Source organism: Apis laboriosa, unplaced genomic scaffold (assembly GCF_014066325.1).
Source record: "Apis laboriosa isolate Shangri-la unplaced genomic scaffold, ASM1406632v1 scaffold68_cov148, whole genome shotgun sequence".
Classification (NCBI taxonomy): Eukaryota; Metazoa; Arthropoda; class Insecta; order Hymenoptera; family Apidae; genus Apis; species Apis laboriosa.
Genome location: NW_025224135.1, coordinates 2731147 through 2742822, shown reverse-complemented (window position 1 = coordinate 2742822; position 11676 = coordinate 2731147). Strand labels below are relative to the sequence as shown.

Below are 11676 nucleotides of genomic sequence, written 5' to 3'. Positions count from 1 at the left end.
CGGATAGAGGCATATCGGCGCCGTAACCATGAGATTGAGTCGAAGAGATTGGTTGAGCAGCGAGCGCTTGGGGGACGTTATATATATAGGGGCAGAAATAAAGAATGAGCATATGAGAGAGAGTGGGAGGGGGAAAAAACGAAACGGCAGAAGCGCAGGCGGGCGGCCGCAATCAGGTGACAAACCCTACGTCGCGGCATCGCCGTGTCGTGTCGTCGTCTTTGCCCGCGTGGTCGTAAGTAGTCGTGGTCGTAGTGTGGTCTCGGTAGTCGCGCGCACTTTCGGTCTTCTCCTACTCCCATTCCCCTATCCCCCTCCATTCCGCCTGTCGATCTCGACCTGTGCTAGTGTTTCTGGACGAGCTTCTCTCGGTCTGTATAGGATCTCGCCGCGCAGCAAACACAGAGAGAGGAGATGAGAGAAAGAGATCGGGAGTCGCCGGCTGGCACTCGTGTGACGCGTCTCGTTGCGTTTGTTTCGCACGGTTCGAACTCTTCTCTGTCGCGTTCCTCGAGAGAAGCTCGAATGACAAGAAAATCGCGTGGTATGGTTGCAAGTGGATAGCCGTTATTTCGTGGCTCGTCGTTTCATCGATCCTCGAGGACCCGAAGAAGAGTGGTGCAGTTTTTTGCCCGATGCCTTTTCGCACCCGTTCAAACGTCTGCGTGCTCTACAGTCTTGACCAAACCCGCTAAAATTGGCTACTATTTCGACCGCACGATGTCCCTAGCTGACCGACACCATATTCGAATGATGCGCAGTCGCGCAAAATCGCTTCGAAAACGATAACGAGAAAGGTATATATGCACTTTGTTTCAACTTGTTTCGTAGCTGTCACGTTCATGCAGTTTTCTTCGCGTCGCGTTACACGTTAAACGTTTTTCTTTACGTAACGTAGAAACACTTTTCCTACGGTAAGTCGTAGAGAGCTGATGAATCGTATCGAGAATCGCGACTGACATTCTTACAAACGTGCCAAGAACTTTCGATGGACAACTCGTCTCGCGAATGTGACGCTCTTTGAGGAAACTTTCTGCGAAACGGGAAAATTGAATAAAAGTATTGCATAATTATCGGAAAGAGGCAAGCAAAATATTTTAATCGTTTTCGAGATATTTCAAAGCTATGAAACCGTTTGATACTTAAACTTATTATTGCTATTATTAAATTCTATACCATTATTACCATTTATTGCTACGCGATATACGCAAACTTTTATCTCGTTTATTTTTATCACTTTCTCTTATTTTTCGCGAGCATATTCGAATTCGGAACGTGTGGTACTTGAATTAATGTTTGGAACAACGATTTATTTTACGTGTAAGTACAAAGTGACGCTTTTATTGCGCATCGACTAATACCGTGCATATCTAAAATAGCAACATGTCCTCGTAAAACGTGTTCACCGTTTTGACGTAAAGCCCGAATAAAACTTGAAATTATAAACAAACATTCACGAATTCAATGGAAATCGCGTTTTTCCACTGATTTTTATTCTCGATCCATTTTTATTTTCGAACGTTCATTGTAACTCGCGGCAGGAAAGAGAAAAGATCGATTATGTTTTCCATGTGCGAGCAGCGTGGCTGATGTAAAATGATGGTGCGTTTGGCAAGAGTGGAAGAACGGTAAAGCAACCGTTAGTAGGTGAAAGAGCACGGGACCGGGGCACGATACGAAACACGATGAGCAACGAACTCTCGAGCGAGCGAACGGGAGCGAATGACTCAGACTTGGGTATCCGGCGTGACATAGATCTACCTATGTAAATGCTCCACAACTATATTATTGTTCTAATCTTTTCACCATTTCCACGACTCATTATTCTATGAGTAATAATTTATGCTCTACGACGCATGAAAATCCAATAACGTTAAACATACTCTTTGATACGATTTCATTTTTTTTTCTTCGGAATTATACGTTAATATAGTACCTTTTAATAACTCTAACATTTGAGCATAAAAAATGAAATATTAGAAATTTAAAAAGAAAAAAAAAATTTGTGAGATTTTCTGAATATGTATCTATTATATTATAAATATCTATGTAAGATTCTTTTTTTAAGATTCTTTAAAGAATTCTTTTTGAAATATCGTTCTCGAATGATTACGAGAGACGCGTTATTTCGATCAGAGAGGACAATGACTGTCTAAAAATTGTAACAGCGATTTCATAGTTCGCTCGAAGGAAAATTCTTTCCCCGGGGTACGCCTTTACCAGTGAGCCGACATACGAACGTTTTGACCTGAATAAAGTGACCGGATCCCGATCGATTGCACAGTATTTACGTAGCAAATACCAACAATGATTGTCCACATGTTTATTGATTTTCACGTGAATTAAAAATTAGGAAATAATAGAAAAAATGAAAGTAAGAAAATATTCTGAATTGAAAAAGATCGAAAAGTGATATATCGAATATGGAATCGATCGTATAATAATGCAAACTACGCGTATATACGTATATATATGTATATCAATGCACGTGTAAGAAGCTCGATAACGTAATTACGTATTTCGAGAAATTATTGAGCAATTAAAAATAATTTTTTTCTTTCTAATTCATTATACATCAATTATATATTTATTTATTATCAATAATGTAATTTAAAAAAGTAATTTAAAATGTGATTTGAAAAGAAAAAAAATTGTTCTATTCCGTTTCACGTTGACCACTCGATTCCAATTGAGCAAGCATATCGGCCGTGTCAGAAAAGTGGATCGGATTTTTTTTTTTTTTTTTTTTTTTACCACTACGTTTATTCGGTATAACAAAAATAAACGATGCTTCTAATCGATCTGCTCAAAAAAATAAAAAAAAAAAAAAGAAAAAAACAGATTCGAAAAACGGAAAGGGCCCCTTCTCAGAAAATCGTATGCTCGTCCGGCTTTGTAGGTGAATGTACCGTTTGTTTAATTCCGCTATACCACGCGATGGATTCTCCTTTAGCGTTACTCGGAGAAAATCAATACACAGACCATAAAAAATTAATCACCGCGATTATTTGCGAACACGCGCCATCCAAGTGTTAATTGACGGAAATTTATTGTTCTCTACATTTTTTTCAATTATTCATTCAATTTTGTTCGGTAATTTTAAGAATAATTGTTAACAGTTAGAAAGTTATTCCTTTCCGTGATTCTATATCTTTTTTTTTTTTACTTTTATTTCGAAATATTTTTTTTTTTTATTAAAGTATATTAAGCTTTATTACGCTATAATATCGCGTATGTGACGCGTATTTCGACGCGTACGATAAGAGATAAGTGTACATTTCACAAACTAAGTGTATTTCATAAAGAAGTACTTTCATATCGATTCGAAGAAGTAAGCCGTACTTGACCGTGAGATATCATAGCCGAATAAAAGTATCTAATGAAAACGTATATATAGTTTTTTTGAACTCGTTTCGCTTTAAAATTTCTTATAAAATTGTATTGATTCGTTTTTCTTTTCGATTTAAAAATAAGAATGCAAATTTTAATAGAAGAATATGAAGAAATATATATATATATATATATATATATATATAATCAAAATGTATTCGCATGTATACATTCTGTATTTATTAATTCATCCGAATTAAATTGGTTTTGTCATTATATTGAAGAAGCCATTCTTGAATTTTGTGGCGAGATATCGATCGATGGTTGCACTCACCGCATGTATCCTCGAGATAAATTTAGATGCTGGTTTTTAGATCCGTGGCAACTTTGGCATTGGTTGCGAAAATTTCTGTCTTTCAAAGTAATAGCATTCATCAGATTATAAACGCGCATGAGGTAAAGAAAAGAACCTAACCTAACCTAACAAATATACGTGTACACATGTATAATACGTCAAATACATATTTGGAATATGTAAAAGATCGATAAGGATATTTCAAAAGAGAAAGAAACAAAGAAAGGAAAGGTTGAAAAGAAGAGAGAAAAGTGTGGCTGAAAACGAGGATTTTACGCGTCATCGAGTAGTATATAAATTCGCGCACGTCGACGATTCGACATAGTTTTTCGTAGTATAATATCCATTTTGAAAACAGGAATGATCCATCGGGAATTGCAAATATTTCGAAGAATGTCTATGCGGAATTCTTATGGCGGTCATTATCCGTTCATTCACCGTCGCGAAAACGTGACGAGCGTTTGAAAATGTGTCGTCCGTTGAAACGTTCGTAATCGTCGATCACGTAGGAATTGGTTTTTCCGCAATTACTTAGTAACGTATGTGTCTCCGCGCCATACAGAAAGCCTTCATTACACGGTCGCCGAATGTAAATAATTTCTAAAAGCGCTCATGCCGATAAGCGTATTACCATCTACGCCTACGCATAGGGTGACTCATGCTCTCGATAGTTGGTACGCTCATATAACGCACGATACGTATAAGTACGGGTTACATATGTGCATACGTGTAATCTCCACCCTTAACTGGTTACCAACATATACTTCTATCCATAATTCTATACGTGAACGCCTTCTTTATTAAGACGCTTATCTAAAGAAAGATGTGAAATCAATAATGAATTCCACTAAATTTTATATATTTACTTTTTATCGCGTTCGAGAATATATTTTAACCAGCAATTTATTTATTTACTTATATGGGGACTTATATACACTTATCGTTAACACTTTGTACGTATAAAACTATTATTTGAATTATTAATTTAAACCTTGTTTCGTTGGTTCGTTCGAATGGTAAAAAGATAAATTTCTCAATGTTCCTTTAATGCATCTGTGCTGCCCTCTTTAGTAAAAATATCCTAGTATTTTTTCACTTTCTAAGATACGTTAAAATTTGAAGTTCCAAATGTCTTCTTGATATTTTTTTGGATAAAATTAAAAAGTACTACGTATTTTTATAAAAGTCTAAAAACAGTGTAATTTATTTGTCCTGACATGGATAACACAAACGGAACGATAAACGAACGGTTTTATAGATGTATCGAAATGTTAGATAGGACATAACCTAAAAGAAGAGCAAGCGTTCAAACGAATGGAAATTTTTAGAAAACATTTCTTTGAAGAATAGATGGAACGATACGATCGCATAAGCGTTGCCGCTGACGCGTCAATTTTGTTCAGTGCATCACGCGATTTTTGTTGATAGTTCCCCATGTGCTGAGTATACGTTTTCTCGCTTTTTGTGACGTGATTTTTTCGTACGTATAATATCGAAGATTTCAATCGTAAAACTTTGATACGTAAATATTTGAAAATTTCGATAAACATTGTTTCATTTATCTAGTCATGTTTTAAATATGTTATATACAATATACAATATATATAATATACAGTATACAATATATACAATATATACAATATATATATACAATATACAAATTCGTTATATCTACTACAAGTTTTTATAACGTTTAATCAGAAACAGATCGTTTAACTATCGATAAATGTAATCATTGATATTTAAAATAAGAAAAGGAAAAGTTGAGCAAGTGAAAGGAAAGTTAACCGATGACTGATAGGAAAATAAGGAAAAAGTGAAGAAATAAGGATTTTTTTTCCAATTTATCCGGATATATATTTGATTCGAATGTATATTTACGATAGTTTCCTACTTGTTGGTTCGTATCGGAGGTCACTGTAGCACGATGCAATCGACGTTTTCACTTTCACACGATTTCTAACTGAAGTTCAACGACGTTCTTGTATCGCAAGCTATTCATGCTCTTATTTCATACGATTATTATTATCATTTATCTCGAATATTTTCTTTTTCGATTTCTGGTACATAAAATTTGTGTTCATACATATATCAAAATAACTTCGTTTTTATCTATATACGTACATACGTATATTTTCACGAACACATATAATAGCTATAAAAAATATTTACATATAAGTTATTTTTCTTCAAGAATAGCTCCGACTTTTGAACGCGAGTATATTTATTCATGACATGCTATAGCTCTTTAGCGTTAAAGACTACGAAAGTTTGCTTTAGCTTCCAAAGAAATTAGCATATAACACGAAGGTTTTTGAAATGTCAGCATTTCAGCTGCAAGTATCACCATGCAGGAAGGATATTGCACAATTTGCACTCATGATTTTTACTCATCCAATTAAATAGTTTAATTACGACAATACCTATCTATTTCTTCTCTGTGGTTTCTAGAAAAAGTTTAAAAAGCTCGGTCGTCCATTTTTAAGGAAAAAATAAAGGAAATGAGGAGGCTTGTGTGACGGGCTTAGAGTGAATTTTTCGTTACCGGACAAGGTCGAAAGAAGAGAGGAGGGCAGGCTAACAACGAAAATAATAACGGTATGCGTCATTGCACGGATAAACCATTGTGTGTTCCATCGTTGAAAGGTTCACCGCGTGCGCGATACGAACATGTTTTACGTAATCAGTGTCGAAGAGAAACCGTACGATCAACAGTAGGAAGAGCACCGTTTGTTTCGTATCTTTCATCTCTGTGACGATATTTTATTTTAATTATTCCAAACTCTATACTCGATACGTATATACATAAATTGTTTTGATTTCCATTTCGAAACGAATCACTCGTGTATCTTTCTTGAATTTAAACATTTTTGAAGTGTGATCGAACAATAGGACGAGTTACCGGCGGCGATTCGAAGTTTCTTCTGGCGTTCGAAACGTTCGATGGTATTGTCCGGTTACCGACACTGTAACTGTAAATTTAGATTAATTGCAAGTGGCGCAATGGCGAAGCGGGAAGCGTAACGAGCTCGCGAAGAACATAGTTCGCGTGTCTTGTGTTACCCTTTATTTGCACACTGAACGCAAGAGACGCGCAAAGTACGGCTTCTAGAATAGTTTAATACGGCCTTGCAGTCCGTAATGTAATCAGCGCGTGACGTCATTGTACCTACTCCCTACTAGTTCTACGAGGATCGGATCGCGAAATATACCTTGAGGACGAGCGCGTAGCGGATGCACACGCGAATTCGGCGAATCGTTGCCGTTCCATCTATCGAATAATATACCGGTGATTATTTATTCGATCTTTCTTCGGTCTCCCCCCTCCCCTCTTCCTCGTGTCCGTGTCGAGAAATATTATGGTTGTCACATTCACGGGGACGTCGCGGGAGAAACGTTGGCGTTGACGTGTTGCTCGTTGTACGCTCGAATCCTTGCTGTAAGTATCCTCGCTTGAATTAGAATAAAATAGATATTGTAAATATTCGCTATTCGTTTTGTTCGCGACTATAGTTCGCTCGATTCGTGAACACTCGTCATTGCGTTGTATCCTGAAGGAAAGATCCTCCTCCATGCTTTCTGTAAAATAGGATACATTTGACTGAGTCGCACACCGATATTCACCGCGGCGTTTATTTTAATAGAAACTAGTCAACTCTTACGAGATCGCTCATGCTGCATTCGAGATGTGCAACGTTTAAGGCAAGCATTAACCACCAAACGAACCTTCCTCGTTAATGTATTTGCGTCTTCTTCTTTGTTAAGGAAATTCATTAAGAATAACGAATTGATTTATCTTTTTCTTCTACGTGGCTTGTCTCTCCTCGATTCGAGGATATAGAGCGGATAATTTTATTCTCATCTTCTCGGTTAAGATGTTTTGTTCAAAAATTTTTTTTTTTTTTTTTCTTAATTAAATACAATATTTCGTATTCCACGTATCTTTTACACTTCGGATAAAGAGGATGTGCAGTACAAAGTATTGAGAAGGAGGAGAGTTAGAATTAATTGGTTCTTTTACGAATATTTTTTTACCAGATTACCGACCGACACATACCGGTACAGTGGTAGATCCGAGTGGTAAGATTTTTCGTTACTGATCCTTCGCGCCGTGTTTTTAATTACATCGAGATATTCGAATGCGGAAGGATTTGTGTCATTGTCATAGTACGAGACCTCGCTTCTGGAGATCGTAGTGCGACACTCGGTGACCTCGTTTTGCGTGTATTACAGGGGTGTTGGAGATGGCGGCCACAGAGAGCACGATCCGTTTCAGCGGGCATACATTGGACAAGGCTACAAAGGCCAAGGTGAGTCTTCCTTCCCTTCCTCTCTCTCTCTCTCTCTCTCTCTCTCTCTCTCTATTTTTCTATCTCTATCTCAGTCTTATCTCTATCCATCTAATCAATTTCAAATCGTTTCGAATTAAAATTTGAATAACGAATATATTATATATTAAAAAAAAAAATAATTTTCGTCTTTTTAGAAAGAAATACTTTTCTAATCCATTTCCTAATACACGCTATATAACTGTTTTCTTTACCTCAAGATTTATATGTTTTTGAGTTTAGGTAACCTTGGAGAATTACTACAGCAATTTGATAGCCCAGCATATCGAGCGAAAGCAGAGGCTTGCGAAATTAGAGGAATCGTTGAAAGACGAAGGACTGTCGGAGCAACAGAAGCAGGAGAAACGGTTGCAACATGCCCAGAAAGAAACTGAATTTCTTCGCTTGAAACGCTCTCGGCTCGGCGTCGAAGACTTCGAACCTCTCAAAGTTATCGGCAGAGGCGCTTTCGGAGAGGTAAATTTTTCACCGCGTGGAGGCGTGTATATATATATATATATATATATATATATATATATATATATATAATGCGATCGGTTCGAGATTTATATATATATTATATTATATATATTATATTTATATATAAAATTCTCTCTTGCGTGTCAAAAAAGGTAAGACTCGTGCAAAAGAAGGACACCGGGCACGTGTACGCGATGAAAATTTTACGAAAAGCCGACATGTTGGAGAAGGAGCAGGTAGCGCACGTCAGGGCCGAAAGAGACGTATTGGTGGAGGCTGATCACCAATGGGTCGTAAAAATGTATTATAGCTTTCAAGATCCTATAAACCTGTATCTAATCATGGAGTTTCTTCCAGGCGGTAAGCCATTTTTATTTCCACGCAAATATATTATTCTCTTCTCTATCCTCTTCTCTTTTTTTCTCCTTATCTTATAAAACTAATCTTGTTGTTTTTTTAAATTCTCTCGATATCGGAATTGAATTATCAATTGAAAGTATATATAATATATACGCGTTTGATTCGAGATTATACGCAACTTGATTTCATTATGCATAATTATATGTAATTACACGATAAATATTTATTACATTCTCATTTGTGATTAAATATACCTTTTTATTATGTATGTTTGAACGATAAAATCGTAATACTCGATAAAATCGTAATACAATAATTTATTAGGTGACATGATGACACTGCTAATGAAGAAAGACACGCTTTCCGAGGAGTGTACACAATTTTATATTTCTGAGACTGCGTTGGCAATCGATTCTATTCACAAATTAGGATTTATTCATAGGTAAGATATATATATAAGATTCAAGAAACTATATATAAAAAAACTATATATAAAAAATAACCTTTTTTCTTTTTTTCAGAGATATCAAACCGGATAATCTGTTATTAGATGCGCGAGGTCATATAAAGCTTTCTGATTTTGGATTATGCACGGGTTTGAAAAAATCTCATAGAACAGATTTCTACAGAGATCTTAGTCAAGCGAAACCTTCGGATTTCAGTAAGTTATTCTCTTTTCATTTCTTCACAATGGAAACCCTTAATTCTTTCTGAATTGAATTTTTTTCTCTTATTAAAAAAAAGCGACATTTTTTGATGAAATATTTTGTTTACAGTGACGTCATGTGGAAGCGGAAGTGGCGGAGCGATGGACAGTAAAAGAAGAGCAGAGAGTTGGAAAAGAAATAGGAGAGCGTTAGCTTATAGTACAGTAGGAACACCAGATTACATAGCTCCGGAAGTATTTTTACAAACTGGTTACGGACCTGCTTGTGATTGCTGGTCTTTGGGAGTTATTATGTACGAGATGCTCATAGGTATCTTACTCCTCTAGTAGATGATAGTTAGATCATCCGTATCCTGTTTTGGAAGAATTAATTATTTATCGACCAAATGTGTGTTATTTCAGGATATCCTCCATTCTGCAGCGAAAATCCTCAAGAAACTTATAGGAAAGTTATGAACTGGAGAGAGACTTTAGTTTTTCCACCAGAAGTTCCTATTAGCGAGGAAGCCAAGGATACCATAATCAGATTTTGTTGCGAAGCTGATAGAAGATTAGGTTAATATCTAGGATCATATGTGTACAAATTTTGAGTAACATATTATATCTTTTGTTTACTCTTGTACACAAATAATAATAATAATAATAATAATAATAATAATAATAATAATAATAATAATAATTTTTTTTTTAAACATCCTTCAGGTGCGCAAAGAGGTATAGAAGAACTTAAACTCGCTCCTTTTTTCCGTGGCGTGGACTGGGAACATATCAGGGAAAGACCTGCCGCGATCCCAGTCGAAGTACGTTCCATCGACGATACTTCCAATTTCGACGAATTTCCAGATGTGAAACTGGAAATACGTAAGTGTACGAAACGTTTATTCTATTTTTAAATTGAAAACAACAATATTTGATAATTAAGATTAAATGTAATTTTCTTTTTTTTTTTTTTTTCCCCCCCCTCTGAATGGTTGCAGCATCTGCACCAATGCCTCAAGACGGAGAAGTAATATACAAGGACTGGGTGTTTATTAATTACACGTTCAAACGATTCGAAGGATTGACGCAACGAGGCACTCCGACTAAGAAATAGCAACACTCTATTTCTTGCTCGGTTTCAACCAGTCAGCAGCCTGACGCAACTGGAATTCCGGCCTTGGTACATAATCCGTACCCTCCGTTGTCATCAACGACATCTCGAATGGATGGTTGATTCGTTTTATCTTCTGAATACGGTCCAGTCAATCATCGGCAGCCAGTCGCTTTTACATGTACATATATTATACGTGACGGGATGAGCGCGACGTATACGTTATCAACAAGATACGAATGAAGAGAAAGAAAAGAAAAGGGCAAAGAAAAACGAACATGGCAAAGATTATAAAAAGAAAAAAGGAAAAAAAAAAAAAAAAATGTCGTGTTGTTTTACAAAGAAAACGGAATGATAAATATTTTGTAGACAAGCAGGTGCGAAAATCGTTGCACATGTGATAAGGAAGAACCGACATATTTTCATGCGCACTGTAACGTTTTTAGCGATGTCACAACTATAAAATACGTTTGTTTTTCGTTCTATCGTTCTATTCGTGAATATTCTCGTTTCCATCCACGATCTTCGATACGTAGCATAATAAGCTCTCTTTCCTAGCTATCTCCCTTTCTTTTTTTCCCCCCCTCCCCCTCCTTTCTGTCCTTCTCTTTCTTTTTATAGTGAAAATATTAATGATAAAAGAAACAAAGATGGAGCCTCGGTCCCGTGATTCTCGCAAATCGTGTACAAATTTTTCGTAGGACTTCTTTCAGTGTTTTTTTTTTTTTTTTTCTCTCTTTCTTCTCTCTCCCTTTTCTAACGAAGCACTGGTTTAGCTCTCGTTTCCAGCTCTCTTTTAAACGTTTGTATTTATAGCTAGTACTGTGATATGATATTGTTTAAAAGTTTTTGTATACAAATCACTGTTTTCTCTGTTAATGATTACTGAACTTTACGAATGTTGTACTCTGTTCGATTGTGCTTACGTTTCATTCAAAAAAATTTAAAAATTTGTTGGTATAAAAAAGAATATTTTATATTTATATATTTTTTGAGAGCTTTTGTCTGAGTGTTATCTATGAATTGATCGAAAAATAATTGATTATATGTTTAATCGTATAGATTT

General features: G+C 36.0%; 1 protein-coding gene across 9 annotated transcripts in view; it reads left to right on the top strand.

The window, feature by feature from the left end:
• The window catches only part of LOC122718955 (serine/threonine-protein kinase tricornered), a 37971-nt gene extending 26878 nt beyond the window's left edge, over nt 1-11093 (top strand). For 6 of the 9 annotated variants that reach the window (XM_043944394.1, XM_043944397.1, XM_043944393.1 and 3 more), the window contains 9 exons: nt 7919-7995; nt 8257-8490; nt 8646-8853; nt 9178-9295; nt 9375-9514; nt 9630-9830; nt 9923-10075; nt 10223-10381; nt 10498-11093. In XM_043944394.1, coding sequence (XP_043800329.1) covers nt 7919-7995; nt 8257-8490; nt 8646-8853; nt 9178-9295; nt 9375-9514; nt 9630-9830; nt 9923-10075; nt 10223-10381; nt 10498-10613 — 1406 coding nt within the window. In that variant the 3' untranslated portion in view covers nt 10614-11093. Of the gene's footprint in view, nt 1-266; nt 798-1277; nt 1321-6915; nt 7125-7918; nt 7996-8256; nt 8491-8645; nt 8854-9177; nt 9296-9374; nt 9515-9629; nt 9831-9922; nt 10076-10222; nt 10382-10497 lie in introns of those variants that run through there. The other 3 variants (XM_043944399.1, XM_043944398.1, XM_043944401.1) reach the window with 3 other exon arrangements.
• Nucleotides 11094-11676: the final 583 nt, after the last annotated feature.